At 50.3% G+C, this 25,027-nt stretch overlaps 1 protein-coding gene across 1 annotated transcript in view; it reads left to right on the top strand.

Moving 5' to 3' along the window:
- The window catches only part of GLB1L2 (galactosidase beta 1 like 2), a 116,138-nt gene that overhangs the window by 24,269 nt on the left and 66,842 nt on the right, over positions 1-25,027 (top strand). The window contains exons 4-6 of the mRNA XM_015418895.1: positions 2,838-2,933; positions 14,387-14,495; positions 20,875-20,967. Of these exons, the coding sequence (XP_015274381.1) occupies positions 2,838-2,933; positions 14,387-14,495; positions 20,875-20,967 (298 nt within the window). The remainder of the gene's footprint in view (positions 1-2,837; positions 2,934-14,386; positions 14,496-20,874; positions 20,968-25,027) is intronic.

Genomic DNA, 25,027 nt, shown 5'->3' with positions numbered 1-25,027 from the left:
CCTACAATTTCTGTCAAGTTCAACTGAAGGATGAAACGACACTGTTAAACTCTCAAAGGACATACCCCGTATAGCATTCCCTTCCCTGGCCACTCCTATCTTCCTCTGGAGGTGAAATTTGGTCAGCTTTCCAAGAGTTTCCTGAATGAACTCTGCCCAGGCGGAATAAAAGGAGGAAATAGAGCCAGCATGGTGTAGTGGTTAAGAGCGGTGGACTCTGATCTGGAGAGCCGGGTTTGATTCCCCACTCTTCCTCCACATGAAACCTGCTGGGCGACCTTGGGTCAGTCACAGTTCCCACAGAACTCTCTCAGCCCCACCTGCCTCGCAAGGTGACTGTTGTGGGGAGAGGAAGGGAAGGAGATTGTAAGCTGCTGTGAGATGCCTTAAAGTAGAGAAACAACAAAAAAAGGGGGGGTCACGGTGGAATGAGTACAAAACAATAGAAAATACCGTGTATAAACATTAGAATATATGCAAATAATGTTTAATATATATTGTGTGTAATGTATTAAATAAGTATAATCATGGCTGTGGCCACACGGGCAGGAAAATGCGGTAGGGGGAAGCATGGCTGTTTGCCCCGGGGCAGAATACTGCGCAGATGCGGGATCAGACGTACCGGCGAGGTCCCGTGGTTAGGGTGGAGGTGCTGATCACATGAGTGTCCGCACCTCCACAAAGAGCATCCGGCCGATGGAAAGGGGATGGAGCCGCCGCCTCTGGGAGGACCGTGCACAGCCCACTCCGGGCAGGGTCCTGGGCCGCTCACGGGGAGGGGAGGGGGGAGTAACCCGCCAGATCCCCCCTCCCTACCAGTAGCCCGGCCGCCCTCCATCCCTCCCTCCCCGGGACACGCGGCCCGCTCTCCGCCTGGCCGCTGCCACTCACCCCCATCGAAGCCCCTGTGGCCCTCCCTCGGCCCCAACGACACCGCGCGTCTTTGTGCGCATGCACTGTTGGGTGCTTCCGGAGGCATGGGGGGGGACAACCCAGCGGGCGCCGGATGCCACGGGAGTCGGCAGGGACGCGATCAGACGCCCGCTCTTGCCACTCAGTTCCCGGAAACTAGTACCTCAGAGGTACTAGTTTTTTACTGCGCGGCTTCGGCGGGAAGCCTCGGGTGAGCCACGGGAGCTCTACACTCCCCAGATGTTGTGGTGAGATCTCGCCCGGAAAGTCCATCTCTCTTCCGTCTATGCAGCGTGGCTAATGCTCCGTGTGACCGCAGCCCATATTATTCATATACAGGCAATCAGATGCATAACAAGGAATATAAGGGGAACAGTCCAAATATTCTCCTATCTAAATAGCTAGTTTCTGTACAACGTAATCCAAAAGTAGTATTTATAGCAGCAAGCTCTGAGATACAATACAACTTTTGGGTTACGTACAGAAACTAGCTATTTCGATGGGAGAATATTTGGACTGTTCCCTTTATATTCCTTGTTATGCATCTGATTGCCTATATATGAATGTAAATACCTATAATATGATTATACTTATTTAATACGTTACACGCAATATATATTTTCATTAAACATTATATGCATATGTTGTATGTTTATACGTGGTGTTTTCTGTTGTTAAAGTAGAGAAAATCAGGGTATGAAAACCAGCTCCTTCAGTATGAAAGAGTGGCTTGGGGTCGAAACAGATGCTGTTCTCTGCAGTCAAGGTGAAGTTGTGTTATGGGCAGTGTTAATAGCTTAGTGCAGTGATGGCAAACCTTTTAGAGACCGAGTGCCCAAACTGCGACCCAAAACCCACTTATTTATCGCAAAGTGCCAACACGGCAATTTAACCTGAATACTGAGGTTTTACTTTAGAAAAAAACAACTCATACATTAACTTAAGATGATCCAAACAAAGTAAGGAAAACAATCCCAAATGCTTTCATTTACTTTAAATTATTTGGCAGAGAATTCGACACTTTAATGATGGTCTGGGCCTGGCTGGGGCGATGGCATGCGTGCCCGCAGAGAGGGCTCTGAGTGCCACCTCTGGCACCCGTGCCATAGGTTCGCCACCACTGGCTTAGTGGGCCAGAGTAAAAGACCTTCTGCTCAACCCCTTTTTTTGTATATTAGCCACTTTTGGATGCTTCTGGAAGAAGTATATAATATCAAAAGAGGTAAAGAATAGGGCCCTTCAGTCCCTGTTGACCATATCTCATTTTCATCCATCTGAAAATTTCAGGACATGCTTAGTAAGAGGGTGTCCACCATGTCTGTCTTAGGTTCGGTTCCCAAGACTTCGAAGGCGGGCTGGAGGAATGTAGGCCGAATTGGGTCCGTAGCGAAGAACTTGTGCAGTTGTTTTGCAATAGGCTCAAATCCCACATTTCTCATTGCTAACTGATGCCATACTACACTGTGGGTTCTGACCATAATTGTAATTGGCGGGAATAACCTACATTTGAATGTGCTGTGATACACGGTAATAGTATTGCATCCTGGGCGGCCATTGGCTGTCCTTCTGTGATGTCACAGAGGAGCTCGGCAAATGTAAGGGATAAAGGGAAAAGGACCTAAACAATGTGTGGGGGATCAAGGAAAGGAGGTGGTAGGGGGCCAATAACTGTGGGGGGAGGTACAGAAGAAGGGGGGGCAAGGGGGCGTGTGTGTAAAGAGAGAAAAAAGTGGAAATGGGCAAGAGCGGAAGAAGTAAGGAGGACTGAATTTCTCAGAATTGTTTGAAGCAACCAGCTAACTCAGCTGTGGCTTCCTAATAAATTGCACTGTTCAGATGTTCACTCCTCCTGCTTTAGGCCTCTGTGCAGACCAAAACGTACCATACTTTGGAACTGCCTAACACTCGTTTCAATCCCCCTCCAGGGCTTTCATTAAAACAGCTGCGGAAGTCGGGCTGTGGGTGATTCTGCGTCCAGGACCTTACATCTGCTCCGAGTGGGACCTCGGCGGTCTGCCCAGGTGAGATCCTTTAGATACAGGTGGCCTGTCTGCCTATTTAGGTGGGAAGATGCTTCCATAGGATGGGCATCCCATGTTCCAGAGAACAGCGCCATCGTGACTCGGATGCTTCCATTTTCTGACAGCTTTTCAGAGATATTTGAAAACTGCTAGCTTACCATCACCCTGACCTGGGCGGCCCAGGCTAGCCCGATCTCAGCAAATCTTGGAAGCTAAGCAGGGTCGGTCCTGGTTATTTCTTGAATGGGAGACCACCAAGGAAGTCCAGGCTCGCTACGCAGAGACAGGCAATGGCGAATCTCTGTATGTCTCTTGCATTGAAAACCCCTGGCTGTGACTGGATGGGACTTTCCACCAGCAGCCTACCACCTGCCTGCAATGAGGCATATGCACTTAGTGTCAAAGCAGTGATATTCCCTTTCCTTTGGTGTAGTGGTTAAGAATGCAGACTCTAATCTGGGAGGAGAACCGGGTTTGATTCCCCACTCCTCCACATGCAGCTGCTGATGTGACCTTGGGTCAGTAATAAGTTCTTTCAGAGGTGTTCTCTCAAGAGTATTCCTCGAAAGAGCTCTCTCAGCCCCACCTACCTCACGGGGCGTCTGTCGTGGGGGAGGGAAACGAGATTGTAAGCCACTCTGAGCCTCTTTCAGGTAGAGAAGGGTGGGGTATAAATCCAATCTCCTCCTCCTCTTCTACTTTTCTTCTCCCTCCTCCTCCTCCTCCTCCTCCTCTCCCCTCTTGGGAGTTCCCTGGGAACTGTAGTTGTGGGCAATGCTCCCCCTAAGCTGTGGAGTCTTGTGAGCAAAAATTCTGCTTTCTGAGCTACTAGCACTAAAGTTGTGAGCAAGCAATTTGGCTACTGCATAAATCAGTTTGCTCTGGAGCCATCCTTCCTGAGCCAAGACAAAAATGTGTGAGCCGGAGGCTAAAAAACTGTGAGCTAGCTCACACTAACTCAGCTTAGAGGGAACACTGGTTGTGGGGAAGGGGAGCTCAGCATTGTGTGTCAGACTCTTGAACAAACCTATTCCCAACAACACTCTCCTTGCAGTGATTTGTTTATTGAGAGATGAGAATGTAGCCAGCTAAGACCATCTTGTGTCAGAACTTACTCTTTTGGTGCCAGTTCAGGTATTATACATGATTCAAACAAGCCCCCCCCCCCCCAATGCTTTAACCAGTCAAGCCATTCATTCAGCCCCCCTAAATCTAGCGTGCTCCATTAGCTCTCCATCCCCCACCTGTGAACCTACCGTTTCATGATCTACTGAAGCCAGCTAGCAAAGACTAGTAGTCAAGGTCCTGTAACTTTTTTCCCAGCTCAGGAGGCCCTGTAATGATTCCATGTTTTGGTGGGTGTGTGTCTTTAAATGTTGAGTCTGACTGCAGTATTGCAAGGAGGGCAATAGGGGAAGATGAGTGTGCTGCGACTGGCTGATGACTGAGAGTGTGGGAAGAGATGTTCTGAGAGGAATCTGTGTGTGTGTTTTAAGACAGAGTTCTGTGCAACGTTCCCTCTAAGCTGTGGAGCCTTGTGAGCAAACATTCTACTTTGTGAGCTACTGGCATTAAAGTTGTGACCAAGCAATTTAGCTACTGCAGAAATTAGTTTGCTCTGGAGCCATCCTTCCTGAGCTAAGGAAAAAAATGTGTGAGCCGCAGGCTAGAAAACTGTGAGCTAGCTCACACTGACTCAGCTTAGAGGGAACACTGCTCACAACCATAGTTCCCTCTAAGCTGAGTTGGTGTGAGCTAGCTCACAGATTTTTAGCCTCTGGCTCACACATTTTTGTCTTAGCTCAGGAAGGATGGCTCCAGAGCAGACTAATTTATGCAGCAGCCAAATCGCTCGCTCACAACTTTAATGCCAGTAGCTCACAAAGTAGAATTTTTGCTCACAAGACTCCACAGCTTAGAGGGAACATTGCACAACTACCCTGCGAGGTGGGGTCAGTATTATTTCCCCCCAGTTTGCAAGTGGCGGGGGCCGAAAGAGAGAGGCTTGTCGAAGGCCACTGGGTGAGTTTGCAGCAGAGGCGAGATCAGAACCCAAGACAAATTCACAGCAGCAGTAGCAGAAGAAGATTGGATTTATACCCTGCTTTGGAAAGTGAAGTGTGGAAAGAGCTATTAAGAGAGTCTGTGTGCCTCTAAATGTTTTGTGAGAGAGTCTATAAGGCAAAGAAACTGTGTGGTTAGACAAATGTTTGATTTTGTGTGCCTAAGACAAAGAGCTTAGCCAGGGTGGAATTCTGGTGTCTGAGAGATTGTGTGTGACACCTTGCCAGTTATATTTATAAGTTCCTTTTTCCAGAAACAGTTCAAGATAATCCGAAACATATCTTGTTCTTTATTCAATAAATCAATTTTTGTTTAAACATATCTCAGAAATCAGTACAGTCCTTCCTGAGGGCCACATAGTCCTCTGAAGTGCCCAGACCCTGGGTCATACTACCCAAGGAGAGAGAATTGGGATTTTTAATTCCTGGTGGCAGCAGAAAACTACCAAGTTTATATACATGGAGGGTGGTTTAAAGGAAAAAAACAGTATCCCTCCAAATAGCAAGCACGCCACAGGCCCTCTTGGAAAACAGTTGTAAATCAGCACAGCAGCAAAGCCTTCCCAGACACCCACACATGCACTCCCACCACCGCCCACAGAAACAGAGCAATGCAAGTACATAGGTCACAAAACAGAACAAGAGCAATCTATGGCAAACGAAGGCTCGAGTTTGACACTGTGACGATTTCCAGCCCTTCTCAGAGGAAACGGCTTTGATTTAAAGCCTTCCTTGTGATCTTGCAACTATAGACTGCAGGGCCTCTAGCTTCATCTCTTTGACCTCTGCAGGCATCCTTTGGATCTAGAGAGCGCTCCACCCTACCTCATAGGGTTGCCAAACTCCAGGTGGAGGCTGGAGATCCCCCAGAATCACACCTGCAGACTACATAGCTTATGTAGCCAGTTTGGTGTAGTGGCTAAGTGCGTGGACTCTAATCTGGGAGAACCGGGTTTGATTCCCAAATCCTCCACTTGCACCTGGCTGGATGACCTTGGGCAAGCCACAGTTCTGATAAGAGCTGTCCTTGAAAAAGAGCAGTTTCTGTCAAGAGCTCTCTCAGCCCTACCTACCTCACAGGGTGTCTGTTGTGGGGAGGGGGAGGGAAAGGAGTTTGCAAGCCGCTCTGAGACACCTTTGGGAAGTGAAGGGAGGGGAACAAGACCACCTTCTTCTTCTTCTTCTTCTTCTTCTTCTTCTTCTTCTTCTTCTTCTTCTTCTTCTTCTTCTTCTTCTTCTTCTTCTTCTTCTTCTTCTTCTTCTTCATCATTTAAAACCTTTATTCCACTTCTCCTGGAGAAAATGGCTGCTTTGGAAGGTGGACCGCATGGCGTTATACCCTACTGAGATCCTTCGCCCCCTTAAAGACCGTTCTCCCAGGTTCCACCTGCAAATCTCCAGGTGTTCCTGAACCTGGAGTTGGCAACCCTACCACCCTGGGGAGATGTAGCTCTAGAATCCTAGAATCACAGAGTTGGAAGGGGCCATGCGGGCCATCTAGTCCAACCCCCTGCTCCATGCAGGATCAGCCTAGAGCATCCCCGACCAGTGTCTGTCCAGCCGCTGCTTGAAGGCTGCCAGTGATTCCTTCATCCTGAACATCACAGGGTGCAAATTAGCTATTAGCTAGATCGCCCCTGGCTAGGAAGCTCTTTCAGAGAATTCTTACTCCTCTCACCCAAACCACTGTTCCCAGGATTCTTTAGGGAAAGCCGTAACAGCCAAACTCCTTTGAAAATGGGGATCTTTGAAGATTTGCGTTCTTTTGAAGTTCTCCCTGTTGCACTTCCCTGTTAAAATGTCAAGACCGTTTGGGGTCCCCCGCCTCCCTCCCCCAAACACCTTAGGGACTTCAGAGACAGGTGGCCCAATGAACAGAGAAAGCTGTTTCCAACATATGAAGGAGCTCAGTAAGACGTGTAGAGTTTGGAGTTAGTGGAGACCAGGGAGGGGTGGGAAGGAGCAACAATAGACGAGCTTATGCAGAGTGGAGGCAATGAGGAGGAGTCTGATATCAGGGTATTTCTGTTACGGCTGGGAACACAAGGGCTGCTTGTTTGTGGACTTGGCTCTTCGGGTTTTGCGTATTCGAAAGAATGTATCTCCCCCCCCCAGCCTCCTACACAAAAGCAGCCGATAACGTTCCGCGGAGAATGGTTCTAAGCGCCCAAAAGAGAGAGAGGAGCAGCACAAACACATCAGACCTATCTGCCTGCGTTTTGCATCAGAACCAAATAACCGCTTCCAACTAGGAAGAGCATTCCTCTCCAGCACTCAAAGCAAAGAATGCAAATAGATACATTCCCTCTCCACACACACTCCCTTTCAATTTTCATGCTTTGCTTCAACTCCCCGTTTTGAGACCTTGCAAAAATGTTTGAAATGCAGGGAGTTGCAGCGAATAGTGTGGCTGCAACAGGAAAGATAAGAAATACCGGGCGGAGTAGGAATGGAGAAGAGGAGACCCTCCGGAGGCCCGGGGGGTTGGAACAGTGTTTATTATATGTTTTATACCAGGGGTGTCAAACGTAAGGCCGGGGGGCCGGAACTGGCCCATCCAGGGCTCTTATGCAGCCCGCGAGCAACTAGTGCAAGGTAGGGGAGACTGCTCCGGGGGGAGTGGGTGGAGCCACTCCGATTGTGGCTTCAGCATGGCGGAACAACCTCGTCTGCAGCAGTCAAGCCGTGTGGGAGCGTCTGCTCAGTGCTGCACCGTTGGCTCTCCAGTCTGCCCATGCGGGTTTTCCTTTGCACCCCCCTCCCAGCCCATGGGGCCTTGCAGTGAAGATGCACCAACTCAGAGCTTACCAGCTGCTGTCCTTTATACAGTTTATATCTCCGGCATTACGTTTTATGGCACACATGGTCCGGCCCGGCCCGACAAAGTGACATTTGTGTCGGATCCGGCCCTTGTAACAAATGAGTTCAACACCTCTGCCTTGTACCATTCCTATTGCATTGCCAAATTCTGTAATACCTTCTTGAATCTGAGGGAGAAAGATGGACTGTAAATAAAGTGCACTCATTCTCTGAAGGCTGCAGCCTTTTTTCAGGCATGGCCTGCATGCTTCTAAAGCCTCTCTTCCCAACCAGCTACAGTTGCCAACCTCCAGGTGGGGACTGGAGATCTCTGGGAATTACAACCGCGCTCCAGATGGCAGATCAAGTTCTCCTGGAGAAAATGACTGCCGTGGAGGGTGGGCTTTCTGGCATTATACCCCAGGCTCCACCCGCAAATCTCCAGGTATTTCCCAAGCAGGAGTTGGCAACCCTAAAATTCTTTGGTGGGGTGCAATATTGTTTCACCAGGTCTTCACACACACCTACACCCAGTTCTCCTGTGGTGGGATGGCAGCCCTGCAACGAAGAAGACTGGAATCTGGTTTTGAAACGAACCCAAAGCCAGATTCCTTGGGATCCTCCGACTTTCATTTCAGGGTTCTGTGCTGCCCTGCCCTTATGATTGCGCATTACAATCAGTGCTTCAGTGGAAGCCACTTCTGTGCGCACAATAATTTGTATACCAGTTGGCATAAGAAGAAGAGAAGAGGAGTTTGGATTTATACCCCGCCCTTCACTCGGAGTCTCAGAGCGGCTTACAAACTCCCTTCCCTTCCCCTCCCCACGACAGACACCTTGAGAAGTAGGTGGAGCTGAGAGAGCTCTTTCCAGAACTGTCCTTGAGAGAACAGCTCTGACAGAACTGTGGCTTGCACAAGGTCATCCAGCAGCTGCAGGTGGAGGAGTGGGGATCAAACCCGGTTCTCCCAGATTAGAGTCCGCACACTTAACCATGACACCAGTTTTTCTTGGTTGCACACTGCTACCGTGGGACTCCATTCTCCTTCAGATGTGAAAAGTCTGCAGACGAGTCGCATGCTGTTTGCTGCCCAAGTTTTGTCCTTGCAGGAGTGTTGCAGCACACGAAGCAGTTTGATTCAGCCCAGGAACCGCAGTCGAGCAGTCTAGGCTGACGTCACTGGGTGACCTAGGCTTATCCCCCAGGCCCCTCTGTTTCCCCTCCCCTTATAATGGTGCTAAGTCGCTAATGCCAACAGGTTGTTTTCTGGCTTCTCTTTGCACCTGGGTTCATTTCATTACCTCTACTGGGACCTGCCCATGATGCCGACAGGCAGGGAATGCTCCCTCCTTAGTGCTTGGCATCAACATGGCCTCCAGCAGGAGGCTTGGAGAGCACATGTGGTGTCCTAAGGTGCTTAGAGTCCCTCTTGGTTACCAGCTCCCAAGGGGGCTCCGGCGCGCCTCAGTCTCACGCTTATTTTTCTCCACTTGTTATTTTCAGCCAGAGGTTTAGCTGCTGGGGAGCTCAGCTCCAACTTTGTCTGGCACATAAGAACATCAGAAGAGCCCTGCTGGATCAGACTGGTGGTCCATCTAGTCCAGCATCTTGTCTCACCCAGAGGCCAACCAGTTCCTCTGGATGGCCAACGACAGGGCATAGAGTATGACATCTTCCCCTGATAAGAACATCAGAAGAGCCCTGCTGGATCAGACTGGTGGTCCATCTAGTCCAGCATCTTGTCTCACCCAGAGGCCAACCAGTTCCTCTGGATGGCCAACGACAGGGCATAGAGTATGACATCTTCCCCTGATAAGAACATCAGAAGAGCCCTGCTGGATCAGACTGGTGGTCCATCTAGTCCAGCATCTTGTCTCACCCAGAGGCCAACCAGTTCCTCTGGATGGCCAACGACAGGGCATAGAGTATGACATCTTCCCCTGATAAGAACATCAGAGGAGCCCTGCTGGATCAGACCAGTGGTCCATCTAGTCCAGCATCCTCTCTCACACAGTGGCCAACCAGTTCCTCTGGAGGGCCAACAACAGGGCATAGAGGCCGAGGCCTTCATAAGGACATCAGAGGAGCCCTGCTGGATCAGAGCAGTGGTCCATCTAGTCCAGCCTCCTGTCTCACACAGTGGCCAGCTGGTTCCTCTGGAGGGCCAACAACAGGGCAGAGAGGCCGAGGCCTTCATAAGGACATCAGAGGAGCCCTGCTGGATCAGAGCAGTGGTCCATCTAGTCCAGCCTCCTGTCTCACACAGTGGCCAGCTGGTTCCTCTGGAGGGCCAACAACAGGGCAGAGAGGCCGAGGCCTTCATAAGGACATCAGAGGAGCCCTGCTGGATCAGACCAGTGGTCCATCTAGTCCAGCCTCCTGTCTCACAAAGTGACCAGCTAGTACCTCTGGACGGCCCACAACAGGGCATAGAGGCCAAGGCCTTCATAAGGACATCAGAAGAGCCCTGCTGGATCAGACCAGTGGTCCATCTAGTCCATCATCCTGTCTCACACAGTAGCCAGCTTGTTCCTCTGGAGGGCCAGCAACAGGGCAGAGAGGCCGAGGCCTTCCCCTGATGCTGCCTCCTGGCTCTGGGATTCAGAGGCTTAGTGCCTCTAAATGTGGAGGTTCCCCTCAGTCACCATGGCTAGTAGCCACAATAGAGTCATCCTCCATGAATCTATCTAATCCCCTTTTAAAGCTGTTTATTCCTGTGGCCATCACTACATCCTCTGGCAGGGAATTCCGCCTTTTAATTCCATCTCCATTGCAGCTCCTGTCCGCTCCCACCTTCTCTCTTCCTTTGCAAGGAATGGCCCCAAACAGTTCTAATTGAATGCGATTGTGTTATTTTGGTTTGTTCATAACAGAGATACCCAGCCTTCCCTGCCATTTTGGTATGGCTTGCCTATTTAAAATGAGGCTCTCCAGACCAATTGGATCCTAAAGCCCTCTGTACAGAGGAACCAACAAGATCAGAAGTTGAGTCCAGTAGGACCAACAAGAGACCAACAAGATTTTCGGGATGCCAGCTTCCGAGAGTCAAAGCTTCCTTCATTGTCGTACCTGTCAAAGGGAGCTTTGACTCTAGAAGAGAAGAGAAGAAGAGAAGAGATTGGGTTTATACCCTGCCCTTCACTACCCAAGGGAGTCTCAGAGCGGCTTACAATCTCCTTTCCCTTCCCCTCCCCACCACAGACACCCTGTGAGGCAGGCGGGGCTGAAAGAGCTCTTGAAAGAAACGGCTCTTTTTCAAGAACAGCTCTTGTCAGAACTATGGCTTGCGCCAGGTCATCCAGCAGCTGCAAGTGGAGGAGTGGGGAATCAAACCCGGTTCTCCCAGATCAGAGTCCGTGCACTTAACCACTACACCAAACTGGCTGGCATCCTGAAAATCTTGTCAACCTCTCTGAGGTGCTCCTGGCCTCAAATCTAGGTCTTCTGTTATAGAGCAGTACAGCTGCCCACCTGAAACTTACAAAATCAGGCCATGTCTGCCCATCTTCCCTTTCCTCCTCAGACCTACTTTTGCTTGCAACCACCTCCGCCTTCAAAGGACGCCCCATCCAACGCTTCCTCTTAGCTGTGGAGTCTTGTGAGCAAAAATTTTACTCTGTGACCTACTGGCATTAAAGTTGTGAGCCAGCGATTTGGCTGCTGCATAAATTAGTTTGCTCTGGAGCCGTCCTTCCTGAGCTAAGGCAAAAATGTGTGAGCCGGAGGTTAAAAAACTGAGCTAGCGCACACTAACTCAGCTTAGAGGGAACACTGGCCCCATCTGCTTTTTGCTCCCTTTCCAGTCTGCTGCACCCCCTTGTCTCAACCTACTTTCACCCAGGTTGCAAAATGTTCTTTTCTGAAGCCCTGCCCTCTCTGCCACCTGCCAGAGGTGATGCAGGTGGCAACCGGAGACGGGGCCTTTTTGGTGATGGCACCTCACCTTAGAAATTGCCCTCCTCCTTGAGGCTCACCCGGCCCCCCTCCCTTCCGTTCTTTTAGCTGCCAGGTCGAAACATTCACTTGTGTGCCTGTTCTGTGGGTCTGTTTTTCTCAATATCATTATAGGCTGCTCAGTTTTTCCTTTGTACTGTTTAATGCCCTGGCACAGAGCTTCTCCCTGTGGCACCTTACCTATGAAGATGGGCTTCTGCATACGTGGGCAATCTTAGGTGAAATCGCAGTGTGGGAGGAAGACAAGCGGGAGTCAAAGGATGGGACCCCTGTTCCCTCTCAGCTGTGCGCATGGGTGCTGGCCACTCCTTAACACAGGAAGCCCGGCTCATCAGCAGTCTAGAGCTGCGTAGGGTCTTGCACTGCCCATCACTCATTTTAAGATTACAGCAGTTCTGCTCAGGATACGAACTGCTCCGCTCAGTAGGGGGGGGGGGAAGTTAGAGGAAGTATTGGATGGTACTCTAATCTGGGAGAACCGGGTTTGATTCCCCACTCCTCCACTCGTAGCTGCTGGATGACCTTGGGCAAGCCATAGTTCTCTCAGAGCTGTTCTCTCAAGGACAGTTCTGGAAAGCTCTCTCACAGCCACACCTACCTCACAGGGTGTTTATTGTGGGGAGGGGAAGGGAAAGGGGTTTGTAAGCCGCTCTGAGACTCCGAGTGAAGGGTGGGGTATGTCCAATCTCCTTGTTCGAAGCTAAGCAGGGTCAGCCCTGGGCAATATTTGGATGGGAGACCATTGAGGAAGTCCAGGGTCGCTATGCAGAGGCAGACAATGGCCAACCACCTCCAAACGCTTTGAAAACCTTATGGGGTCATGATGAGTCAGCTATGTCTTGACAGCAATAATAATGTTACTACTACTACTAATAAATACAGACTGCAATAATACTCAGACCGATTTCACACAAGAGCTGCGCCGCGGTCACGCCTCCCTTTGCCCCGCTTCTATTGGTCAATTTTCCACTTGAAGCCGCGTGGCCGCATTCAGACCCGCGGCTTCACCCGATTTCCCTCGCAGTTTCGTGATCCTCAAAAAACAGGATCACAAAACCGTGGGGGAAATCAGGCGAAGCCGCGGGTCAAAATACGGCCACGCGGCTTCGAGTAGGAAATCGAGCAATGGAAACGGGGCAAGGGGAGGCGTGACGGCGGCGCGGCTCCTCGTGCGAAATCAGCCTCAGTGTTGGTCTGCGTGGAGCAGATGCTCCTCTGGCCCCAGCCCTTCCTCCCCCAGCTTCTAAGCCTTCAACAGAAACTTACATGCACTTTTCCAGATACTTCTCTACCGTTCCTGGTCAGCAACTAATGTTTTGTGGGGACCCCCAAACAAACTGGGTCTGTATAGCCTGGAGGAGAGAGGACATTATTGCCATCTTCAGATACCTGAGAGGGCTGTCCCCTGGGAGGGGGGCACAAAGGTGTTCTCTGCTGTTCCAGAGGGCGAAACTAGATCCTATAGGTTTGAATAAAAGCAAGGTAGATTCCGGCTCCCCTGACCTGGATAGCCCAGACTAGCCCGGTCCCGTCAGATCTCGGAAGCTAAGCAGTGTCGGCCCTGGTTAGTACTTGGCTGGGAGGCTACCAAGGAAGCCCGGGGTTGCTACACAGAGGCAGGCCATGGCAAACCACCTCTTTTTATCTCTTGCCTTGAGAACCCCACAAGGGCCCACCAGGAGTCACCCGCAACTGGATGGCGCTTTCCACCACCACCAAATTTTGGTCGACCATTAGAAGAAACTTACTAACTACGGGGGTGGTTTGACAATGGAACTCGTGCCGCCGGGTGGCGGTCAACTCTCCCTTGCTGGAAGTCTTCAGTCGCAGAACGGACAGCCCCGTGTTGATAGAAGCTTCAGATTTCCTTCACGGAGCCGGGGGAGATGGACTAGATGGCGTACGAGGCCCCCCTTCTGATTCTAGGACCCCGAAGAGCTAGATCCAAGTCCATCAGCACCTTAGGGATCAACAAGGTTTTGGGGGTTTTGAGCTTTCAAGAGTCAAAGCTCATCTCCCGAAAACCTTGTCGGTCTCTGAGGTTCTACTGGGCTCGACTCTCGCTCTTCTGCGGTTGGCCAACACAGCTACCTCTGAAACGATCTTCTTTGGTGTCGTGGTTAAGTGTGCGGACTCTACTCTTGGAGAACCAGGTTTGATTCCCCCCGCCTCCACTTGTAGCTGCTGGATGACCTCGGGCAAGCCACAGTTCTGTCAGAGCTGTTCTCTGAAGGACAGTTCTGGAAAAGAGCTCTCTCAGCCCTGCCTACCCCACAGGGTGTCTGTCGTGGGGAGGGGAAGGGAAAGGGGTTTGTAAGCCGCTCTGAGACTCCCAAGTGAAGGGCAGGGTGTAAACCCAATCTCTTCTTCTTCTTCTTTGACACTACAACCCACTGGGCGGTCTCTTACCTCTGCTAGACCAAATCGTCACGAGGAATGCAGTCTCAGGAGCAGCAGGGAGAGACGAACTTGTTAGAAACTCAGCAAAACATCCTGGGGAAGTGAGAAAAGCCTCTGGGCTTGGTTCCAGAGGAAATCCTTGCAGGACAGGGTGGCCTGCCCGGGAATGCCCATTTGATTCCTTCCTTCCCAAGTTCTGGTTGTCGTCCTCCTCACGCACCCTTTCCCCTCTTCAGCTGGCTGCTCCAAGACCCCGGCATGCAGCTGAGGACAACCTACCAGGGTTTCACGGAGGCCGTGGATGCGTACTTCGATCACCTGATGCGCAAAGTGGTTCCTCTCCAGGTACGTAGGCGAGGAAGTGTCTCGCTGTCGCTGCCGAGTCTGGTTGTCATGTAGGTTGTTGTCAGAGCTGCCCAGAAATTTTTGTGAGGTTTTTTTTTTGGTGGGAGGGGGTTCCCCACAGTTTGTCATGTCGTTTCTTGGGGGCCAGGGGGATTTTCTCCATGCTTCCCGAGGGGGGTGAAAAACATCTTTTGCTGTGAAGTTATGACCACTTCCTCCTCCTCCTCCTCCCTTGGCCACATGCTTGCGAGGCGAGGTGGAGGAATCCTGCTGGGTCTTGTGCTGTGAATCGCCTCCTCTAGCACCGGCTGGCGCAGCGATCTGCCTCACGACTTGCAGCAGGATTCTGTTCCACCAGAGGGAAGGGATCACCGTCTGCATACTCATAGATCCAGAGGAGTTAGCCGTGTTAGCCTGTTGCTGCAAAATAGTAAAAAAAGCCCAGTACCACCTTTAAGATTAACAACCTTTATTGTAGCACTAGGAAAAAGGCCCGTTGTGGAAATAAATACAACGGTCTCTAGAAAGAGGCTCTGGGTGGGTGCCCCGGCCTTGGACACTCAGTGTCAATTTGCTGTGGCGACCTCAGCAGGGTATAATGACACCGAGTCCACCATTTTCTCCAGAGGAACTGATCTCTGCTACCTAAAGAACAGTTGTAATTTTGAGTGATCTCCAGCCCTCACCTGGAGAATGGCAACGATGGTTCCCCAGAAGGGAATAGTTGGTTTGGAGGGTGGAGTCTATGGCTTTGTACCTGTCCGAGGTCCCACGCCTACTGAAACCTCACTCTCTCCAGGCTCCATCCCTCACCTCTCCAGGAATTTCCCACCTGGAGTTGGCAACCCTATCTCCTTCCCAGCCAACCATCAACCTACCTTTATTTCCCCCTAACCCTTCAGCTTTCCACCCCTCACACATCTGCAGCCTCTCCCATGCTCTGAAGCCCTGACTGCTACGTCACATTGGCTGTCATACGGGGGCCACCTCAGCAGCATATAAGGATACAGAGCCCACCATTTTCTCCAGGGGAACTGATCTCTGACATCTGGAAAGCAGTTGTAATTCTGAGTGATCTCCAGCCCTCACCTGGAGATTGGACACATTTTACCTCAGAACATCAAACTGTTTAGAATGTTAGAGGCAAAAGCCAATCAAGTCGCATATGCAAACGACCTCTGTGTTCTGAGGCAAAGGCCAATGAGGCTGCATATGCAGATAACCTCTGTGTTCTGACTGGCTATGGTGGGAAGAGGAACAGCAAAATGTTTAGAATGTTGGAGGCAGGACTCAGGCAAAGCAGCCAGTGGATAGGGAGAACGTCTGAATGACAGATCAGAGAGCGAACTGATTTTGGAGCGTGTGGAATGTTCTAGAGAAGTGCCACCACCATTCGGCTTTTATTTATAAGGGAGATAAGCTTTCGAGAAACACGGCTTTCTTTGTCAGATGCATGGAGGGTGTGAAGAAACCCTCCATGCACCTGATGAAGAGAGCTGTGTTTCTCGAAAGCTTATGCTACAATAAAGGTTGTTAGTCTTAAAGGTGCTACTGGACTCCTCTGCATGCTGTTGCAAATTACCTCTGTTGAAAGTGGGCACTGCCTCTTTTATTGTACTTTAAACATCGTAAGCCTCCCTGCGTCCCCAGTGGGGAGAGGATGGGGGTGTGTAAATTAATTTTTTTTAATGGCTTCTATGGGCCACCCTCTTCTTCTCCTTCTTTTGCTGGAAAGGGCAGCTCTGTTTTGGTTCGACTTTCTCTGAGTCTGTTTGAGCTTCCATTGGTATGGGCTGCCTTGTGGGTGCATCGGAACAAATGTTGAGTCCAGCGGCACCTTTAAGACTGACAATTTTTTATTCGAGGTATGAGCTTTTGGGTGCGTGCACACTTAGAATCATAAAATCATAGAGTTGGGAGGTACCTCCAGGGTCATCTAGTCCAACCCCCTGCACAATGCAGGAAATTCACAAATACCTCCCCCCTACACACACACACACACACCGTTCCTCTGTTTGAAAACCTTCAAAGAAGGAGAGCCCACCACCTCCCGAGGAAGCCTGTTCCACTGAACCACTCTATCAAGAAGTTCCTTCTAATGTTTAACCAAAAACTCTTTTGATTTCATTTCAACCCATTGGTTCTGATCTGAGCTTCTGGGGCAACTGAAAACAGTTCCTCAGATACATGGAAGTTAATAGTCCATATATATAGGCAGATGCCTCTACATAGGTGAACAGCAAATTAGCATACAACTTTTTGGAGCTGCGGTGGCTCAAGTGGTTAAGACGCTGAACTGCAGGATGTGGAAGGTCAGTAGTTCAGCAGTTCGAGACCCGGGTGCCGCAAGACGGGGTGAGCTCCCGTCTCTAGTTCCAGCTCCTGCCAACCTAGCAGTTCGAAAGCAAGAAATTGCAAGTAGATAAATAGGTATCACTTTGGTGGGAAGGTAACAGCGTTCCGTGCACCTTGGTGTTTAGTCATGCCGGCCACATGACCACGGAAACGTCTTCAGACAGCGCTGGCTCTTCGGCTTTGAAACGGAGATGAGCACCGCAACCCTTGAGTCAGATTCGACTGGCTTTCGAGCAAGGGAACCTTTACCTTTTTACCTTATGGAGATACATCAGTGTATCTGAGGAAGTGTGCCTACACACGAAAGCTCATACCTTGAATAAACTTTTGTTGGTCCTAAAGGTGCCTTACTGGACACCAAAGTTCGTCCTACTGCTTCGGACCAACACGGCCGCCCACCTGGATCTATCTTTGCGGACACATCAGTTCACTTTCTGTATCAATAAGGGAAAGCTCTCCTCGTTTTGTTTGGGGATTTGGAACGGTGCTGGAATGTGCTTCCTGCAGCACAGTGAGTTTTACACTTTTTCAACTCTGTGAGGCTGGTGATCTTTTGTTCTCTGCACAAACAAATTTGAAACGCATTTGCATCAATTGCTGTGAGGCCCAGATTAGGAAGGGGAGCCGGACTTGGGTGGCGAGGCCCTTGGGTTCGATCCCCAGCGTTTCTACTTAAAGCAGCACTTTCCAACCTGACCAAAAAGCGGGTCACGAAGCCTGTGGAAGTGGGTCCCCGGCATTTGCAGTTTGACTGATCTGTGCACGCTCTGTTTGTTTTAAGTGGTAGCCCAGACCAATGCTTCCCTCTAAGCCGTGGAGTCTTGTGAGCAAAAACTCTACTTTGTGAGCTGCTGGCCTTAAAGTTGCGAGCGAGCAATTTGGCTGCTGCTCTAGAGCCAGCCTTCTAGTTTGCTCTGGAGCCATCCTTCCTGGGCAAAGACAAAAAAATCTGTGAGCTGGAAGCTAAAAAAGTGTGCGCTAACCAGGGGTCATTTCGTAGGAAAAGAGATGCAGGAGCTCATTAGCATAACTCATTAGCATACCTTATTTGCATATGCCACACCCCCTGACATCACCGGAAGTGCGTCAGAAGGCAACACCCGCCGCTCAGGCTCCACTGGACTGTTTTGGATTGCTAGCTATGGGGGGGGGGGAATGGGGACATGCAGAGCTTCTACCTGAATAAAACTTGGTCTTAAAGGTGCTACTGGACTGTTTTGGACCGGGGGGACGGGGAGAGCTCTGCAACTTACCTGGCTGCTTCTTGCTCTGACCGAGGACTGCTGGGAGCAGGGGGTGGGGCTTGTTGCATGTGCCCGCCCCCTGGGCTCTTTACTGCCGGAGCTCCGCTCCTGTGCGCTCCTGCAGGAAATGACCCCTGGCGCTAACTCACACTAACTCAGCTTAGAGGGATCACTGGCCCAGACTAGCCCAGTCTTGTCAGAGCTTGGAAGCCAAGCGTGGTCGGTACTTGGATGGGAGACCACCAAGGAAGTCCAGGGCTGCTGTGCAGAGGAAGGCAGTGGGAAGCCACTCCTGCTCAGCTCTTCCCTTGGAAACCCCACGTGGTCAGAACTTCGTGGGGGACACTGCGAATCAGTTGTAACTTGAAAGCGCATTTTAGCTTTAAGTGAATTTGGACGTGTGGGTCCCCGTAACCTTGACCTGGAAAGCCCAAGCTAGATCTCATCAGATCCTGGAAGATAAGCATGGTTGACCCTGGTGAGTATTTGGACGGGAAGCCCAGGGTTGCTATACAGAGGCCGGCCATGGCAGACCACCTCTGACCATCTCTTGCTTAAAAACACCATATGGGATCGCTATAATTCAGCTGTGACTTCACCGCAGAATAATAATAACCCAAACGGTTGGGAGCCACTTACTGATAGAATCTCCAGGAACGTGTGTGTTGAGGTCCTGCTAGACCCACTGCCAGGAGCTGCATGGGCCCGTGGTCTGATGGAGTGTGAGGCAGTCTGATACGTTACGCCAATAAACAGTACAATGGTATGACTTTTATACATGCTGTGCTTTCAAGGGCTCCTTAGATGGTTCCTAATGTTCATATTTTAGTGACCTCCTTGGAGGAAGGAGGGGGGGAAACATAACTGACCCATATTAGCCGCCTCTTCTCATGAATAATGATAAGGGGAGCGGTGGCACAGGGGATTTATCCTCTGGTTAATACATCTGAGCTGAACAGAGCTGCTGTCAGTTCTAGCCCCGTGCTGGTGTGAGCTACCAGCCTTGTCCCCAGCTCGCCGTCCACCCAGCGGTCCGAAAGCTTCGGCGAGTAGATAAAATGGGTACCACTCCTTAGAGAGGGTGGGCACACTAAACCCCCCCGGTGGGGGAGGTGTTAGCCGACAAACGGAATGTCTAGTGCGTAAGACCGAAAAGCCTAGAAAGAACTCTTCGGCATCAAGGAAGCCTGTAATGGGCCATCCGGCCAGGTGGTGGCAGTGCTGCGCTGCAACGTGAAGCAGTCTGGAGAAAGCTGACGACATCAAGCCACGCTGAGGGAAAAATGCCGTTGGAATACGTCTGACCTTACAGCTGAACAAACTCCCCGCCGGCTGTGAACGTGTGTGATTTAAAGATTATGAGTTGTCCTCCCTTACCCCTTGAATCATTGTTAGTCCCGTGTGTATTGGAGTAACTGTAAATCACTCAGAGCCAGCAAGCTCTGCAGGATTGAGTGATTAATAAATCGAAAGATTATTATTATTATTATTTATGAACTCATGAAGCCGCCTTCCACTGAATCAGACCCTCGGTCCATCAGGTTCAGCATTGTCTACTCTCACTGGCAGTAGCTCCCCAGGATCTCAGGCAGAGGTCTTTCCCATCACTCAACACCCGATACTGCAGATGCCAGGAATTGAACCTGGGACCTTCTGCGTGCAAAGCAGAGGCTCTTCCACTGAGCCGCAGCTCGTCCCCAAAATATGCCAGGTGAACGCATGAAGCCACTGTATACTAAACTAGACCATTGGTCTGTGTCAGGTCCCCACAACAAACAATGTAGTACACACTTGCAAGAAGGTTTTACTTTATTGAAGCCATAAAGCACATGAACAGGGTCACTGTTCAGAATAACGAAAACCCAAGAGGCATGAAAGGTTAAAGCAAGTTCATAATCATAACAGCCAATAAACATGGTTCCCGCGCGTGGCCAAGGCATCTCATGCGCGCCTAAACCTTGGGAAAGCAACGGCTACCTAATTGTAAATAGATATGCTATTCCCACGGCTTCTGCTAATTAAAGCCCAAGCAAGCTCCTCTGCTCTTCCACCTGTGGCCTTGGCGAGATAGCGTTACATCAAAGCAGGACTGGCGTACTCTGAAAGGAATGCATGGCTACTGGGGAGATGTGCGCATGATCAGGCAAACACATCTACGGAGGGGGGGGGAAACCTAATGGGTGACCATATACATGTAGAAAAGAACCTTTGGCAGCTTGCTGACAGTCCATCAAGGTCAGTATTGTCTGCTCCAGGGGTGGCCAAACGGTGGCTCAGGAGCCGCATGCGGCTCTTCCACACATGTTGTGCGGCTCCCGACAGGGCAGCTGGGGAAGCGAAGTATCATTAGCAAACAAATATCATTGGACAAATAAACATCATTATCAATATCTGCTTTTACCGCTTTTGTTATTTGTGGCAGTCTCATTAAAAGCAAATCTGCATATTTCCCAGTAAAAACGAGCAATACTTGTTCATCTCTTGTGGCTCTCAAACATCTGACGTTTATTCTATGTGGCTCTTATGTTAAGCAAGTTTGGTCAACCCTGGTCTACTCAGACTGGCAGTGGTACTTCAGGGTCTCAAGAAGAGGTCTTTCATGTCACCTGCTGCCTGGTCCTTTTAACTGGGGGTGCTGGGGATTGAACCGGGGACCTTCTGCACGCCAAGCGGATGCTCACCCATCAAGCCATCGCCTCTCCACTTGAGTAACTCTTTGTATTGGGCTTAGGTCTTCCTGACACTGATGCTTAGCTAATGTTGCCTTCTCCCCTCTCTAGTACAAGAAAGGGGGTCCAATCATCGCTGTGCAAGTGGAGAATGAATACGGCTCCTACGCCCAAGACCCGAACTACATGCTGTACATCAAGATGGTAATGTTGGCCCTCGGCCTTCTTTTCCGCCTCCCTCCCTGCCAGTGTTCCTGATTCTCCTTGCTTCTTTTTGTCCTCTGTTTCCCCCTCTTTGCCCCCCTTATGGCCAGTATCAGAGTTCAGGAGGTTTGGTAAAGCCCCAGCATAGCTGACTCCGGTTCCATGTAAACCAGTGTGGTCTGTTTCTTCTCCCTCACTGGGAAGTGATGTCAGGCAAGTGATGTCCCATCAATAAAAAGTGATGTCTGGTGAAGGTTTTGCAGAGTGATCCACCATCTTTTAGCCCATTGCATCTCTTTTTAGGCACCAGGATTTTGCCTTGGAAGATGTGAATTGGTTTTAATAATTAAGAAAACGTCCATAGATGGCATTTTTAGCAGTAATATTTGGATTGCACTTCAGAACACTTTAGATATGTTATGTCAGTAGTCCTTACAACAACCCTGCAAGGTTGGTCAGCATCCCCTCATATTGCTGGAATCCCCCCCCCCCTCCATGTCATTTATTATTTCTTCTAGCATTTATTGTTCTTGCCAGTTTGGTGTAGTGGTTAAGTGTGTGGACTCTAATCTGGGAGAACCGGGTTTGATTCCCCACTCCTCCACTTGCACCTGCTGATGTGACCTTGGGTCAGTCACAAGCTCTGGCACAGTTGTCCTTGAAAAAGAGCAGTTTGTGTCAGAGTTCTCTCAGCCCCACCCACCTCACAGGGTGTCTGTTGTGGGGAGGGGAAGGGAAAGGAGTTTGTAAGCCGCTCTGAGACTCCAAGTGAAGGGCGGGGTATAAATCCAATCTCTTCTTTTCTTCTTCTTCTTGCTCCTTCTCTTGGCTTTTTGTGTGTGAGGGAGTGCGCACTTCTTGAAGGTTTATCCATGTAGTTTTCACGTGCTCTTCTTAACAGATCATGGCATTGCATTCGGTTTTCTAATTTGATGGCCGCTTTGAGGACTCTAGAAGGGAGCACCAGATAGAAATGCTTTGAACGAACAAAAGGGACAGAAAGATTCCAGGTTGCTGCTTGCGAGCAAACCCCTGCCTGGACAGCTCTCTTTTTTGCAGTCTGCGAATTAGCATTTTGCTCTCTCATTCTGGGAGTTTCGGTTTCTGACCGTCGGTTCAGGAAGCTCAGAGCCATCCCTTTACTTGTACTACTCTTTTTTTTTTTTTTTTTAATGTAAGCCGCCTCGAGCAAGACTCTGATGAGGAAGTGTCAAAATTTCATAAATTAATAATTTTTTTTAAAAAACACAACCCTGCAGTAAAAGGTAAAGGTAAAGGTCTCCCTTGCTCGAAAGCCAGTCGAATCCGACTCTAGGGTTGCGGTGCTCATCTCCGTTTCCAAGCCGAAGAGCCAGCGCTGTCCGAAGACGTTTCCGTGGTCATGTGGCCGGCATGACTAAACACGAAGGCGCACGGAACGCTGTTACCTTCCCACCGAAACGGTACCTATTTATCTACTTGCAATTTCTTGCTTTCAAACTGCTAGGTTAGCAGGAGCTGGAACTAGAGACAGGAGCTCACTCCGTCATGCGGCGCACTCGGGTCTCGAACTGCTGAACTACCGACCTTCCACAGCCTGCAGTTCAGCAGCTTAACCGCTTGAGCCACCGCAGCTCCACACACACAACCCTGCAGTACTATAGCTGCAATCATGCAATGAAAGCACACCATTAAAAGGTGGTTTTCTCTGGCCATGAAATATTTCACGGGGGAGGGGACAGTCCCCTTAGAATTGCAGCTTTTTTTTTTGTTTTATTTTTATTTTTTGGATTTATATTACGCCCTCCCCACAAGTGGGCTCGGGGCAGACGACAGGGCCATTCGGCATCACAGTATATAAATGCATCAATAAATGCATTAATAATCATATCAAAACAGTTAAGAACAGTACTTTAAATCAGATTGCACTGTCTGTTTGCGCCCACACTCTCCAGAGCTGGTGTCGGTAGATCTCTGAGGCCCACTTGATCTGGTCCACATAGAGATGGTGGACTTCAGTCGGGGGTTGAAAAAGGACTGAGAAGCCCCGTTTAACGGCAGGCGCTTTCTGGCCATTCCGAGTAGAACGAAAGCAGTCGGATGCGCCATGGCCTGGTGGGCCGCGCCAGGGCTTTCCCTGCGGGAGGTTATTTTCACAGGCTGAGCTACCTCGTAAAACCCCCGTGTAATCTGAAGCTCAGCCCGGGCAGGCTAATTTTACTAATGCATCGCTCTGCTGCCGACAGAGATCTCCCCTTGGCTCCGGGCCTCTGAGCCAGGCAACAGGAGCCGACAGACACCCAAATAAGGCCATTTTTAGCCCGGCAAATCCGCTCCGAGCCGTGCCCTCTCGGCTGGTTCAAAGACCACGCCCGGTGCAAGGTTTTAATTACCAGGAGCCTCATTAGAGACCAGCCATTGTTTGCTGCTCAGCCCTTTCTCGGGAAGCGATTTCTGCTCTGGGGGCAAAGGCCGCCCCAGGGGAGAGGTGTTTACCTAGCATCCTGCTGTTTGCGTAGCCCGAGGCTTTGAGACTTGGGTAATAAGGCTGTCATCCTGAGTAAAGTTGGATGGAGGCGATTCCCGCTGCTCTAAGCCACCCCCCCCCCCCGGCTTAGAGCAACCCCGTAGGGGTTTTCAAGGCAAGAGGCATTCAGAACTGGTTTGCCATTGCCTACCGCCACGTTGTGACCCCGGCCTTCCCTGGTGGTCTCCCATCCAAATACTGACCAGGGCCGACCCTGCTGATCTGATAAGATCAGGCCAGCCTGAGCTATCCAGGTCACGGTCCCACGGAATACAGAAAGGAACGGAAAAACTCTTAAAGCCCGGGGGGCCGGGGGGGGGGGGAAATAAAGTATATAATTATTGCAATTACAGTGATTTCACATCAAGTTGCCATAAAGCGTGCCCTGACCTGACCGGTCCAGGCTGGCTCAATCTCTCGTCAGGACTCGGAAGCTAAGCAGCGTCAGCCCTGGTTAGTACTTGGATGGGAGCCCACCAGGGAAGGCCAGGGTCGCTATGCAGTGGAAGGGAATGGCCAGCCGCCTTTGAAGAAGAAGAGGAGAGATTGGATTCATACCCCGCCCTTCACTCGGAGTCTCAGAGCGGCTTGCCATCTCCTTTCCCTTCCCCTCCCCGCAACAGACACCCTGTGAGGGAGGTGGGGCCGAAAGAGCTCTTTCAAGAACTGCTCGTGAGAGGACAGCGCTTAAACAACTTGTGACTGACCCAAGGTCACACCAGCAGGTGCATGTGGAGGAGTGGGGAATCAAACTTGGTTCTCCCAGATTAGAGTCCGTGCTCTTAACCACTACACCAAAACTGGCTCATCTTGTTCATGTCTTATCTGGGAAACTGTACAGGGTCACCATAAGTTGCTTGCGATTTGATGGCACTGTCCACCACCAATGCTCTGTCTAAGTTGTGGAGTCTTGTGAACAAAAATTCTACTTTGTGAGCTACTGGCATGAAAGTTGTTGTGAGCAAGCAATTTGGCTGCTGCGTAAACTAGTTTGCTCCGGAGCCCTCCTTCTTGAGCGAAGAAAAAAATGTGTGAGCTGGAGGCTAAAAAACTGTGAGCTAGCTCACACCAACTCAGCTTAGGGGGAACACTGCCCGCCATCACCATAAAGCATAACAGGACATTCATTGAGACCCTCCATAAAGCCAGTCCATTTCATTTTGAAATGCTTTATGGTTTTTCACTACGCGCGTATGAATTTAGCCAGTGTGGTATGGTGGTTACAGTTTTCAGATCAAGCCTGCGGTGTTGTTGTTGTTCAGTCGCACAGTCGAGTCCGACTGTTCGCGACCCCATGGACCAGATCCCACCAGGCCCTCCTGTCTAGCCTGCGGTGACTCAGGTTCAAATTCCTGCTTGCTGTGAAACTCACTGGGGGCCCCTGGTGTTGGGTATTATGAAACCCAACACCTGGGCTGGTCATTCTCTCAAGGTAACGTCCCTCCTGGGGTTGCTTTGCGGAGAAAAACGGAGAATGAGAAATGCCAGTCTGGAGGGTTACTTGGAGGAATGGCAGGATGAAACTGCAGTATAGATTAGATATTGATTTGATTT

The sequence above is a fragment of the Gekko japonicus genome, unplaced genomic scaffold, assembly GCF_001447785.1.
Source record: "Gekko japonicus isolate JY-2015 unplaced genomic scaffold, Gekko_japonicus_V1.1 scaffold2061, whole genome shotgun sequence".
Classification (NCBI taxonomy): domain Eukaryota; kingdom Metazoa; phylum Chordata; class Lepidosauria; order Squamata; family Gekkonidae; genus Gekko; species Gekko japonicus.
This window is presented reverse-complemented; position numbering and strand designations above follow the sequence as displayed.